The sequence below is a fragment of the Atta colombica genome, unplaced genomic scaffold (genome assembly GCF_001594045.1).
Source record: "Atta colombica isolate Treedump-2 unplaced genomic scaffold, Acol1.0 scaffold12, whole genome shotgun sequence".
NCBI lineage: Eukaryota > Metazoa > Arthropoda > Insecta > Hymenoptera > Formicidae > Atta > Atta colombica.
Genome location: NW_017259206.1, coordinates 4,845,994 through 4,860,533, shown reverse-complemented (window position 1 = coordinate 4,860,533; position 14,540 = coordinate 4,845,994). Strand labels below are relative to the sequence as shown.

General features: G+C 33.8%; 2 protein-coding genes across 3 annotated transcripts in view; one reads left to right on the top strand and one right to left on the bottom strand.

Moving 5' to 3' along the window:
* Positions 1 to 8,821, bottom strand: part of LOC108694453 (transmembrane protein 214-A) — an 11,364-nt gene extending 2,543 nt beyond the window's left edge. Inside the window, exons 1-5 of one of the 2 annotated variants that reach the window (XM_018203967.1) lie at positions 8,477 to 8,821; positions 7,398 to 7,606; positions 6,051 to 6,740; positions 5,404 to 5,614; positions 5,172 to 5,311 (exon numbers count right to left, since the gene is read on the bottom strand). In XM_018203967.1, coding sequence (XP_018059456.1) covers positions 5,172 to 5,311; positions 5,404 to 5,614; positions 6,051 to 6,740; positions 7,398 to 7,606; positions 8,477 to 8,600 — 1,374 coding nt within the window. In that variant the 5' untranslated portion in view covers positions 8,601 to 8,821. The remainder of the gene's footprint in view (positions 1 to 5,171; positions 5,312 to 5,403; positions 5,615 to 6,050; positions 6,741 to 7,397; positions 7,607 to 8,476) is intronic. The other variant, XM_018203968.1, reaches the window with a different exon arrangement.
* A 2,618-nt stretch (positions 8,822 to 11,439) lies between these two features.
* The window catches only part of LOC108694534 (transcription factor GAGA-like), an 8,538-nt gene continuing 5,437 nt past the window's right edge, over positions 11,440 to 14,540 (top strand). Inside the window, exons 1-4 of the mRNA XM_018204107.1 lie at positions 11,440 to 11,496; positions 12,831 to 13,038; positions 13,504 to 13,689; positions 13,787 to 14,030. Coding sequence (XP_018059596.1) covers positions 12,850 to 13,038; positions 13,504 to 13,689; positions 13,787 to 14,030 — 619 coding nt within the window. The 5' untranslated portion in view covers positions 11,440 to 11,496; positions 12,831 to 12,849. The remainder of the gene's footprint in view (positions 11,497 to 12,830; positions 13,039 to 13,503; positions 13,690 to 13,786; positions 14,031 to 14,540) is intronic.

Sequence of the window (14,540 nt, the reverse complement as noted above, 5' to 3'; positions counted from 1 at the left end):
ACACACACACACACACACACACACACACACACACACACACACACACACACACACACACACACACACACCTTATCTTAAGAACTTTGAGATCACGTTCGAGAGAAAGAGAAAGAGAAAGAGCAATTAACAGCGATATGTATCTGCGGCGATTTCCGATTGCTATCCAAACGTCACGAAGGCAAACAGCCTCGTCATCGTTGAAGCGCCGAAGAATATTTTCCCGCGACTCGATTTCTCGCGCGAAATCACTTTCGTCGACGAATCACATAAACACACATATGTATGCACGACAGGACCGTCGGCGGAAATTTTCACCTCTTACCTGCGGAAAGTCGGGAAAACGCGTTTACTCGCGTTTAGGTATTCGCCGCGCGATCCGTGCCAATCCGTGCGTATTCCGTGCTTCGAGAGGGGCGAAAAAAAGAAGAAAATCGGGCGAAGAGCCGCGCGTGCCGTGTGAGCGGCGTCAATGTTGAATGTCGTCACTCGCGAGGGGGGCAACCGGGCGACGATCAATAAGTCGCATAGGTACTCTCCCGAAACGCTGCCTGGCTACCTCAAAGCGCTATTTCATACTGACATTGTACGCTCATTTTGAAGGCTCCAGCACACAAAAACTTAATAATAGGCTAATTAACATTTTGAGATTTGTCATTTAAGATAATAATTTGCGTTATCTGGTATTTAATATGATTGACCTGTTTATTTACGTTTTACTGCTTGTTTTTTTTTTTAGGGGTATCACAGCCTGTAGCGTTAGAAAAGACCACGTGGTTAGAACTGACGAATGTCAAAATCATTTTAATCAGTGACCTATTTTGACGTTTATCAAATGTTTATTTTCAGGGTTTGGAAAGTTAGTAGTTTGGAAAATATTTTACAAGTTTATTATAAGTTTATTATAGAAAGTTTATTATAGAAATTGAGTACAGTAAGTTTTATATCATATTTTATCAGTTGCTCCAATTTTCCATTTTACTTTTGTACTCGATTTCTATAACAAACATCTAAAAAGTACCTTGTAAGCGATTTCTAGAATAACTTTTCTAGTTCTGTTTATTTTGTTAAAAATTTTATTCGCTGAGATAGGACTATTCTTTTAGGTCTAAAAGCATAATTCAATCAGCGCGAAGAAAATTTCCAACAGTTGCAAGATAAACATTCCACCGAACGCAAGCAATGCTCGTAAGCGCCGAATGAATCGTAAATCTGTACCCAAAAATAAGTTACGAGCGTCAGAATGAAAAGGTACCTTCAACTTAACCTGAGACGCCGCGCTGCTTTGCTGCGCGTGTGTTTCTCGATCACGAGGCTGAAACGTCGGCTATTCACCGGCTCCACGGCGTACCAATGACGATGAGATCCGTTACAAATCCGCAACGATTGTCCGATTTCGCGACGCGAATCTCTCCTCAAGATTGCTTCTGTATGAGATCACCTCTCCTCGTTTTTTTCCTCTCTCTTTTATCTACTCGCGAAAGAAATCTCAGCCGAAATCTAGAACCGTTATTATTCTCGAAAAATATCGCATACCTACGAAATACTACAGTATACGTCACGTGTATTATAGAGTATTTCCCCAGTATTTTCGTACAGGATATTTTTCGAGACTCCGGAGGGTCGATCGTGTACCTCGAGATGAGATGAAAATTACAAAAGTGAACAAATTCTTTAGAGTATTTATAGTTTCATTGATCGACACCTACCGACTTTTCTCACTTTTGGAATTTTCACTTCAATTTTCAAGATCCGTTTTTTTTCTATTTCCGTACTAAAACTTTTTTTCTCGTTTTCGTTGAATGTCTCACTTTAAGTTCCAAAAATGTATACTAGTTCAGACACAAAAAACAAACCTACAATAATCGACACTTAGATTTGTTGCACGAAAACAAAAGTAGAGATAACTTTATAGATCATATCTCTCAATGACGCAGTTAATTTTTCACTGGAAGCGTAGCGCGGAAGGAGATATTATCAACGTGCATTATCATTTTTGACGTCGGTTAACTAGAATTGACAGTTTACCGCCTCTCTTCCAGGATCCAAGGTCGAAGTCGTTCCTCTTCACAGAGGCGCTGAACGGAGCGACGCGTCTCACATGGACAAGAGAATACGAGAAGGTAAACAAGAAGACACGCGAGGGCTGAGAAAAAAAATTCAAACCTACGATAGGTGTCAACGTTATAGAATTTATAGCTCTATGCTCGATGTACATACATACGCGTCACCAGGTCTAAGAACGACTGCGCGCTGCGTAGAACGTACTAACTGGAGATGACTGGAGACTGCGACGCGCGCAATTGCGAGACTAATCTACAACGGCATTGTTACACGAGGCGAAAAGAAGCACCAGATAACTGTCAACGCTTTTATTCTTATCGAGCTCCATTGATAAAAAGATCTTACTCGAGCCGAATTCTGTTTAATTAAACTCAATCCACGTTCAATCTTATACGTACGAAAAGATGAGACTGATAATATAATTCTCTTGTCTATTTGTGCTGATGCAGATTAATTTCAATCTCGATTTAATTGACTCTTTTGTTTGCATTCATAGTCAGGCTTTATATTTAATGGCCATAAACTATTAGTAATAAATCAGAAGCTCTAAAAATTAAGCAAGCACAGTCAAATGTAAGAAGAATAATCGACTAATTGATCAATTTCTAACTTCTGACTTCTGATTTATTGCTAATTAATGTAGAATGTGTGTAAGGCTTCCTTAAATTTATCTTCAGATACGCTATGAATTATTTTATTATAGCTACTAAGCATCTAAAAATTCAAGAAAGCCTTAAATATGAAATCTGGTTAATTATGAATCTTTATCTTTTTTTAAATTCCTAGACTGGTTTTTAATTCATAGTCGGTTCTTAGCAAGACTTTAAGACATTACTTAAGATAAAATCTTAACATAAAAATTATGGTAAATTAAACATCTGTTACCCAAAAACATAATTATATATTATTTGTAAGAAAATTCACTGAAGTTCTAAAAGATTAGCTTTAATATAAATATTTATATTAAATATAAATGTTTATATTAAATATAATGTTTTAATACATTTTGTATCAAAATACATTTCTTCTCTCACTATTCTATGTTTATGGTAATAAATCTTTAGCCTTTTGTACTAAACTCTAAATGCATTATGCAACTTTTTTTAAAGATCATTCAGAGAACCATTTTTAGAAACAAGTAAATAAACATTATGCGGTCTTTTAGGCCACATAATGGTTATTTCATTTGCCTAAAATAGAAAATTTTATTTATATATATTATATATTTTTCGGCTGAATTGAGGGCGTAAAAATTCACTGGTGGACCACAGGTTGCGTATCATTGTTCTAAAACTATAACATTTTGTTCCGGCAAAAAGCGTTTCTCTAGCGCTGTCTTAAATCGTAATCGTTAATAACTATAAATGTGTTAGAGATTTTAATTGTAAAATTTTTAATTACTTAGAGCAAAAGACTAAATAATTACTACAGCTATTATTGATCAGGAGTTGGACTTTTCTCCTTTCCAGTAGACTATATTCATTATTTTTTACATATGTGTTTGTGGATGCGTGTAAAAGTGAAAGGAAGTTCGATCTGAAAGCATTAGGCCTGTTCTTCTTAGTTGAACTTCTTGCATGATTCAACTTTCCACGTTACTTTTCGGAGAGAAAAAGATGAATCGTGTACAGAAAGTTCAGCTAAAAACAATAGAGCTATGGATTTGTTATTTAATAGAGAATGTTCACACATATGTATCTCTATGTTTATAGCACATAATTGCTAAAATATTGCCGGCGAATTGAAAGTTGTGATAAGAAGTGCGAGATTCGCAATTCAACGATCTGAGAATTCGCCGAGAGAAATGTTTTCTAAATTTAATTGCCCGTGATTGTCTGTTTGCGTTGAAGCGGATAAATTTTCTGCGAGCTCACCGAGATATTGCTTCGAATGTCACGAGTCACATAATACACACATTAAATGCAATACATGCAAGTTATGTTTGTTACTTGGTTGCGCATGCGACCATTGTTAGAGGCAGAATCGCATTGTTAGAGAAGAATGCCGCGCTTCGAGTTTCACCACGCAACTAGATCCGGATTAGTTAAATCTAGTAATTAAGCAGTAATTTTTGCCTGTCATTTCTATTTACCGTTTAGGTCTGTAATCTCTCGACGCAATATATGTGACTTTTATATTTTCACGGCTTCTTGCATGATTCTTATTTTACATAATAGCAAAAGAAAATACAAAATTCATTCTTTTAATAAAACAATAATTAACTTTATATATCTCAGGCGAGAGAGACGATGAAAAAATAAATTTCTCTCTGTGCACATGATCAAGGCAAAAAAAAGTATGTCAGATGCATGATGCAAATAGACTATAGTACACTATAGTCTACTTGCATCAGATGTTTTTTTATTCTTTGCAAGAGAGATAAGGGTATTATATAAATATTATAAACACAGATACTTATATTGAAAACACTTTCAATGCGATAAGTTATCAAATGATAATATCGATATATTATCAAGTAATACGTTTTGATATGAAATTGCGATTTTTAGATAAATGTGCATTATTAACCTTTACACACACGATCGATCATTCTGTTTTTTAAATTTTACGAATATCTATGTGAATAATGATTGTTATTATTCTATTTATTATTATATTTATTCTTTTGGATAAGCATAAAAAATTTATAATAATATATATGCAATAGCTTGCGGGTGAGGTATGGATGTATGAATGAGTTAAGAATTTATGTAAACCAAATCTCCTTCTCGACTATAAATATGCTAAATATGCTCAATAAATATGCTATAATAAATTCTATTCTATTATATTTATTCTTTTATTTTTTTAAATATAAGTACAATTTTGACAAAACTTTCTGAAGTTGTTAATGTTAAGGTATATGTAAGAATCATTTTTAGTAAAAATGATGAAAAGTGACACGAACGACTCATCATGTGTATTAAGAGTTAAATAAATATGTACATTTTAAATATGTACATACATTTTTTTTATGCGATCGTATCCTTCAATAATTTAGACATAAATTTATAATATATTTTGAAACAAATTTTAATTTCTTAAATTACTTTACTTACGCATTCTGAAAAAATTATAAAAATATATTGTACGAAAAAGAGAGAACTCACCTGAGATGTTTTCTTGCATGTAAGCGCTAAGTTTTCGTCTTTGGCTTTTTTCCACTTTTCATTATTGTTTTGAATAATTCCGAGGGTTTCTTTGAAATGCTTAGCTTTGAACTTGGTTTGTAAACTAGGTAAATTCATTTCTGTAAGAACGCGAGTTTTCACATTTTTTTTTCTCGAATATTTTGCGTAAATGTACATATTGAAAGATGTGAGAAAAGCGCGAAATGCTCACCAATATATGACAGAAGAAGACTGGATTGGTATAAATTCTTGGTATAAATGGAACTCCAAATAGTGAAGCAAACAGGTTCCGTGACGAGACAATCCGCAAGAACCTTAATTAACTCGTTCCTATAGTTCAAATCTGATTTCGGTGATACTTTTCCCATTAACATTTCAAACAATTTCGTGTAACATATATCCTTGTTTCTAAACAATATTGACTGCAAAAAATTTTACCATATTGATCTCATTGCCGACATCAAATCGCATTACCAAATCGTATATGCATTATATTTTTATAAAACCTTAAATATATTAGCTCGCGAGCTAAGTTTTGTATAGACTTGGTATACTCTAGGATTTTTGAGATTCAGTGAAATTTCAAAATCTTATTATTAGTAACATTAGTAAATAGAGAGATCATGTTTTTAAATATTTATTATGATTTTGAATTATTTTTTAAGTCAATAAATGTATTTTTTAATTCATTTACGATTAAAAAAAAATTAAACAATTTTAAAAATATTATAATGAAAAGATTAATGGAAAATCTCATCCCTGTATGATAATAATAATGTATGTAAAAAATAAATATATACCTAAAGTTAAATATACCTAAAATGCGTGATATAAGCTTCAAATTCGTGCATTACTTACTCTCAACCTGTCGATACTCGCGCTAAGGTCTTTTCCCAGATTCGCTGGTTGAATGTTTTGGAATCTTTGAGAATAGGTATCCATGATGATATTCAGATATAGATCCAGATTAAGATCATGGACGTTGTCATGTCCGAAGACGAGATCGTTGAGAATTTGTACAACGTAACTGGCGTAGCCCTTCGTCTCCAGCATCGGTGACATTACTTCATGCCAAATTTTCAAGCCGACCGCAAAATTCTTCTTGCCGGCCTGCGACCAGGCCCATAACAGAGACAAGCCAATGTTCTTCCTGTTCTCATAGGAGTTTCTTATGTTAATCAGTTTGAGAATGTTGGCGGCGGTCATTTCGGGATTTAAGTGCGCTAGCAACTGCAAAAATATCTTGTGTCCGATAACGGGAATTCCCTTGACCATGTCAGTGGCCATTGCCGTAAGAGTGTTCTCATAAAAAATTTGTATGGTTTGCTGGCCCGTCATCTCCACTGCTCGTTCTAGTATGGAAGAGATTGCTTTAGGTACTAAACTTAATGGATAATCCTTGGGTTTTCCTGAGAAAATCACATCTTCCTTGTTGATAGGTATCTTAATGTTGAGGAAGGCATTGAGTTCCTTCAACCAGAGCAGGGGAGCCTCGGGAAATCTGACTTGTGCAGTGGCCAGAAGTTCATCGAGTTCTTGTGGATCAATCTGTGCATTATAATGTGCATTATAAGGAATTAATTACTAGCATATAATTCAAGCAATTTAAAATAGAATAAAATTAGTTTATATTTTTTCTAAATGAATAATGTGTGATAAAAATATTGGGTTGGTAAGAAAGTAATTACGTTTTTTTTAAAGGTATCAGTAAAAACCGCAATTACTTTCTTATCAACCAATATCTTGATAAAGTTTCAGCTTTAAGAATCACTTTTTTAAATTGCCATACAACAATTTTTAACAGAGTTATGAGCAATTAAAATGATCCTTTTATTTAATCCGTGATAACTTAGGTAACCAAAAATCGTAGGAATATTAAAAAAAATGATTTTGTAGGAAAAATATCAAACTTTCACGATGGATAGTCGAAAATTTTCCATCTTTTTCAGATCATTTTTAGTATGTAAAAATTATCGAAGTCATATAAACTTAAAAAATATGGTAAGCTTTTAAAAATAGAGATTTCAAGTTTTAAAACTCAACTCAAGTTTTTTTTAAATTTAAATTTCATTCATTATTGATGAAGATATTGTATACAACTTTGAGCTAAAAAAACGCAATTATTTCCTTGCCAATCCAATATATACTATAAAAAAATTAATAGCAAATATGATTCCAAATTTTATTCTAAGTTAAAAGTCTTACTGCATTCAATGCATCCTTAACAGTTTTTGGAGGTTTCTCCTTTGGCTCAGATTTCTTCTTTTCAACATGCTGTTGCTGTTTTTGATGTTGCTTCTTCTTCTCCTCATTCTCCTTTGTCTTGTGTTCTTTCCCTTGCACTTTGGCAGGCTTCTTATTCTCTTTGTTTCCATCTAGGTTATCGTACAGTGTCTTCACTTGACTCAAAGGCACTAAAATTATATTTATACTAAGTTAGATATATAATTTCCTTGATAAGAGTAAAAAGACTAAGATGCTTGTTTGCAAAATAGCTTCTAAGTTTGAAGTAAATATTATCCTTTGAAGTATTTTATAAAACAACTCTATAAAAACAAAATGGTTATTTATCATATCATGACAAATACTTCTATATATAATTTTATATAATTTTATAGTAAAAAGGAGCAACTACAGAATAAGTATTGCAAAGTACAAAACTCCAAATTAAATTTGAGATAAATTATCCTTTAGAGCTATTTAGTACAATAACTCAAACAATAATTTATCATATTATGACAAATATTTTCTGTATCACTATGGTAAAAAGAAGAAATTGCAGAATAAGTATAGCAAAGTACAAGGTTCCAAATCTGAGATAAATTATAGAATTATCTAGCAAGACAACTCCAAAAGAATGATTTATCACAGCAAGTCAAATATTTCTATGGCAAAAAGGAATAATTGCAAAATCTTAAAGTACAAGTTCTAAGTTAAGTTTCAGATGAATTATCTTTTGTTATCATGCAAAACAAATCCAAAAGGATTAACCATGACGTATCAATTTGTGTATCAATGTATTTCTGTATCAAAAATTCTATTCTACAAAAAGGAGTAATCGCAGAATGAATGTCGCAGAAAGTATGCGATAGTACCATATTGTGACCCTCTCTTTATACATTTCACGCGCGATTGAAGCAAATCAGATGCCCGGCTCGCATCGTTCTCTCAGCTGATAGTCGATTGCTCGTCGACAGCAAATTGTCAAAGTCATGAAGAATTGGAGCAGAAGCTACAAGGCTTCTGAAGTGGAAGATGAGTAGATTATAACAGAAACGACTCACAGAAATCTTCGACTTTCGGCGCGTTCTCAATAAATTTCTTCTTCTCAGCCTTCGTTAGTTTGTTCGATTTGTCGTTGCTCCTGTCCTTCTTCCTGCTGACCAGTTCCCAGCTACCGGACGACATCGCGGTGAAAACGTAAACGCGATCAATGACAAAACACACACATACGCTCAGACGCAACGTGTACGTACGCACCGAACGAAAGAGAAAAAAAAAGAGAGTGAGAGAATGGAAGAGTGAGAGAGACGATACGCTGTACTTCGGAAGGCACTGAAGTTGGCTGGAGGAAATTGGGGGCCAAGGTACAATAATGAGCGTCGGTCAGTCCCGTTGGCGAAGTGTTGTCGCGAGCGAGTCACAACGGTGGTACGTGGTAGCGCATGCGCATTCGCGCAACTGCCACGCGCACCAGTCACCTGAGCCAACAGCGAACAAACAGCGCGATGGCGCGATTACGTTGTTTCAGTCTCAGCTGTTAGCGATCGCTTTCACGCGCCATATATTTTACGTATTTATGTTTTTCTCGCCCTCTCCCTCCGAGGATTCGAGGAACAGAACACGAGAGAGTGTGACCAGGAAAGAGTCTGAGAATGGATGTGAACGGAACATGTCCATGTTTCAGGAGCAAAAAATAAGGGCGTCGTAAGGAAGAGCTTTATTTTGAAGATTAAATAGATTTGTAATTGAGCTTGCTCTGTTCGCCTATAGTATCGTGTGAGATGACTCTTTAAAAATGATAAAGACTGTAACTGATAGTGAATTCAGACACTTAATGTACTATATTAGATTAATCCAAAAGTTGTTATATGTGCAAGCAGAAGCAAAATAGATATATAAATATATAAATGTTTTAATCGATTAAATACTCTTAATAATGATATTGTCACATTATTTAATAGAATAGAATAATATATTTATTATTTAAATTATTTCATTGGCAAAGTTGATTATGTTATTCCACTGCATTTAGATACTTTATTCTCTAAACTTTTAGATTGTCATTCTGAAATGTATTATTCTTAAAGATAAAAAATTGAGTCTATTTTTCAAGATTGGCTTAATTTTCATTCTTTAGAGTGAGATTCCACTCCAAAAAATTGAGAATATATAAAGCCTTTTTTATAATATTAATTCAGTGTTGTGTATACAGCAAATGAGAATGGATCGAATGGATTAAAATGTATTCAGATTTTCAGAAATATGGATTCATGAATGTTAAAATGAATTTTTTCCAATCCAGAATACATTTTTATTCATTTATAAGAATTATATGAAACAAATGTCTATTCCTTTTCTTCAATGCATTTTTATTCATTTATAGGAATGGTATTATATTTATAGGAATGGTATTATATTTCTATGCTTTTCAATTTAAAAATAATAATGTGAATATTGTTCAATTCAAAATTCTGAATAAGAAATGCAGTTTTTTTTTAATTGAAATTTTCCAATTGAATAAAAAAACTTTTTCTTTTAAAATAGACCATGAATGTTATACAATTCAAAATTATGAAAAATCCATCGTTTCATTTAAAAATGCATCATGAAAGCTATTTTATTCAGAATTATGAGTAAGAAATTTTTCATTTTAATTCAACTGAGTTAAAAAAAAAGTTGTGCCATAAAAATATAAATTCTACTTCATTTAATAATTAAAAGAAATATAAAAAGAACTATATAAATATGTACAATAAATGTTACATATATAAATGACTTATTTTTAATTAATAAATTAATCGATTTTATGTATATTTCATATTAGTATGTTTCTTTTATTATACTTTATTATATTATATTGGCGTGTATTTTTTGTATAAAAATTTTAAAATAATAACTATTGAAGTTCATGTCAAGTAATTACCACTTTAATTTAAACTTTTATACGTAAACATAAACATTTTTATAAACATTTTTTATGTGGAATCCAATTTTTATGGATTCAAAATATGGATTCGGATGGATTGAAAATTTCCAATCTATTTCAATCCATTTTCGTTTGCTGGGTAACTAATTCACTTGGTTAATTTTTTGTGCTTTAAAATCTTGTTGGATACTTTCCATTTAATGAATCGTCAGCTAAACGCAAATCGATACAAATATCATTCTATTTTTCTTCATTCAGAAAGTAACAAAGATAGAATAAGAAACTCTAAAGATAAAGAAACTCTCGCGTTACCAAATAAAAAGCTCCAATTGTAGATACAGCTTGAAATATTATTTGATAAGTTAAATTCGAAATCGTCTCGGTGATTTTGAATTAAAAATAAAAAAATAACATAAGCTTAACTTTTGCAACCAACTCGAGATCTAATTGAACAATGTTAATACATATCACATATATAATTCGTCTTAATATAATTTATTAAAACACCATATTAACATCGAATTGACTCCAAAAGGCTATTATTTTTGTACTTATGATTATTATATCACATGAGCCTATTTACTATTAAATTAATTATTTATTTAAACTTTGAATTCAATTTGAATTCTGATTCGCGCTCTTTTGCAGACTTCCGGTTCGCACTTACACTTCGCTCGTTGGCCGCATGACGGCGGCACTGCGACGCTGCATGAGCTGCTCGCGCAACGCGTCGTGACGCGTGACGTATCGTATTATGCACTGTGCACCACATAAATGCACACACGCATGTCGCGTATGCGATCGTCCCTACGATAGGGTTTGAATTTCGCCTGCGAGAGAGTGCCGCGTGCCGCGCTGAAACTCGCCAACGGCGTCGACGACCGATCATCATCAGAGGTGTGCCGTGTATCACGCAGTTTCCAATGCGTGCGACACGCGTGTTCTGAGGACGTCCGCGTCGTTTGACAACGCGCGAGAGCTCGTGTCGTGACTTCATGCCTAGGTGACCACCGCGCGGACACGACTTTCTCCAGACCTGGTTGCGGTGGCGCGCGATCACTCGGCTCCGGGAAACAAACAGGCGCGACTCGCCACGTCGACCCCCCATTCTCGTCGCCGACGACGTCGTGAGAGGAGGTCTCCGTCGTCACGCAGGTAGTGAAGTTCCATTTTTGTTAGGTTAACTTACGGCACGACGCCGCGACGCTTAATCGGGTGGGGGCACTAATTAGGAAACGGGAATGGAGAAAGAGAAAGAAAGGAGAGAGAGAGAGAGAGAGAAAAGAGAGAGAGAGAGAGAGAGAGAGAGAGAGAGAGTAAAAGAGAAAGATCGTGCGCGTCGTTACCGTTAGTCAGCGTCAGAATTGTTGGCTGCACGCGTTCCTTACGTCTGATCTCCGAGATATCGGAAGTGATACCTAAAGCCGGTTTCCTGGATTGTTTTTTCATGGTAGGATTTTGCCATCCACGGTTTTTTCGTCTACTATGTACCTGTCGTCAAACTACCTTAACTTTGTTATAAAATAGTCCGTAGAATAATCCTAAACAATCCAAGGTGCTTTTCAGTAAGAAACACAGCTGACGCTGTAGGTCTGTTTTTTTTTCTGTACTAGAATTTTCTTTCTTGCTTTCTCTACATATCAGACTTTTCCCTATTTCACAAGTTCCAAAATTACAGTTCAACTACAGAAAACAAACCTAGTACAATACTATGAATCATTTCATCTTAACATTGGCGTGATGTAAATAACAACGACGTAATGATTTACTTCTATTTTGTAACGACCTGATATTCCGTATCCAGAGCATGATTTGATACAAACAAATGTCGTTTTAATCTTTGACATTAAATAAATAAGAAAAATAAAACAACATTTGTGTCGATTGTCTCTTAAAAGGAGAGCAGTCGTTATGATTCGAAGTATTACACAGGTCTGTTTTCTGAACTGATATATATATACTTTTGGAATTTTGAGTAAATTAGGTATATATTTGATATTTGAATTTTGAGCTGTGTTTGGTTGAATGTTCATACGCTGTAAGCTTCATTTTATTTTTTTTCCACATGTAATAAGCGATAAGGCGACAAAATGAAACTTACAGCACTTGCATTCAAATCGCAGTCTTGACAGAGCAACAAAAAATCTAGTATAATTATAAGAAAACAGACCTACTGTGTAATCTGTTACTATTTTCAACTGCAGGGTTTGAATTGATCTGAGTTGAATTAATAATGTTATATGATATGTAAAGCATGTAACATTATTAATCCAATTCAGGTTAGTTCAAATCTACTGCAGTCAGCAAAAATGTGTCTCTTGCTAGAAAGCATCAATAAACATACGTTTTTTCTATTCAAAATGGTTCTGCATGTTTTTTTGTTGAATTAATTTACAGCTGTTGAATTAATTTACTTTTATGAGAATCTGGTTTTGTAGATTTGCTTGATGAGAAATAGAGTTGGATTTATGCGTCTTATTATCTTGCAGTTAAGCTCTTAGAGACGAAATGGGTAGCAGTGGCCAACTCTACAGTCTATCCTGGGGAGAATTTAGTTCTTCTCTGGCCTCTGCAGTGCAGCTATTGAGGGGAGATGGCGATTTGGTGGATGTTACTTTAGCTGCCGGTGGACGCAGCTTTCCTGCACATAAAATTGTTCTCTGTGCAGCCAGTCCATTCCTATTGGATTTGTTAAAGGTTGTGTTTCGATAAGACTTTAAGACTGGTATTCATAGTCAATTCTTATTTAAGGCTTTTTTAATTACAAGATAAAATTATTACATTTTAGATTGTCTTAAGCATACTCTCTCAATTCTTTGGAGTGGAATCTCACTCTGTAGTGAAAATTGAGTCAATCTTGAAAAAGTGGCTCAATTTTTTATCTTTAAGTGCATACTAAAAGTTGAAATTAGCAAAGTTAAACGTAAAACAATATAAATATTTTAAACGATTAACTATTTAATAATAATATTGTCACATTATTTAACAGAATATGTATGTATTATTTTATTGTTGATTATATTATGCATTTATTTTATATACAACAGCTTTTAACATGTATTTATTCAGTGTAGTGTGAGCGATTGAATTTATTATTAGTATTTACTGTAGCGTATAACATAAAAACTTGTAGAAACTTACAACAAAGTGTATTGTTTACAGAGCACGCCATGTCAGCATCCAGTGGTTATGCTAGCAGGAATCGGAGCAGATGACTTGGAGTCTTTGCTGGAATTCGTATATCGAGGAGAAGTGAGTGTCGAACCGGCACAATTGCCTTCCTTGCTTCAGGCTGCCCATTGTCTGAGCATTCACGGATTAACGTCGTCAACTAATATATTAACGGAGGTATATTTCTGATGCATCTCGTTTTAATTATACTTAAATGATTAAAATAGAGTGATTAATTTAAATACAATACGTGTGTACGTGATATTACATTTAGAGTGGAGAAAAAGTTCCTGAGTCTGCGATACCAACAGTGACGAACGATGGAGTGTCGAGGACAACAGTCAACTCGCATCCATTGAAACGAAGAAAAAAGAGGAGGAAGTCATCGTCATCCTCTGGAAAGTGGCAATGTACTAGAAATACTGCTGATAGAGAAAGCAGGCCTTTGGACGACAACAACAGAACAATGCCTTACGAAAACAAAGATGACGATGCAATGGATCAAACTGATGATGCAGGTAATGTAAAGAATTTTGTAATTTTATTTCTTCTGTTAAACTAAATAGTTTATTTTTTAAATGAGAAACAAGATTAGCTATGTAACAGATTTTATACATAATTGTTTTGTAGTAAAATACTAATGACGAAGACACTTATTTGTTTTTTATGTAATGTGATTTATCAGATAGATTTTCTTTATTTTGTTACTTAGAGATTTATATGCTTATTACAATTTTTTAATTAATTCCGATAACTACAAGCTTCTAATTAAACATGCAAAACAGAATATAATGAAATGACAATTCCACTTGTGTTTTGTGTCCGGTGTATTTACGTTTAGCCGTCTAAAAATTATACCAAAAATTATATCACCTGCGGGAGATTTCGTATATCTACGTAGACCTTTTTTTCGTTTCAATTAAAACGGACACAAGCACAACCATCGATCGGGTTGAACTGCATCTCTGATTGGTCGTCCTCCGATTCGTCTGAACCGTGAGAGCGAGAGCGAGAGAGCGAGAGCGAAA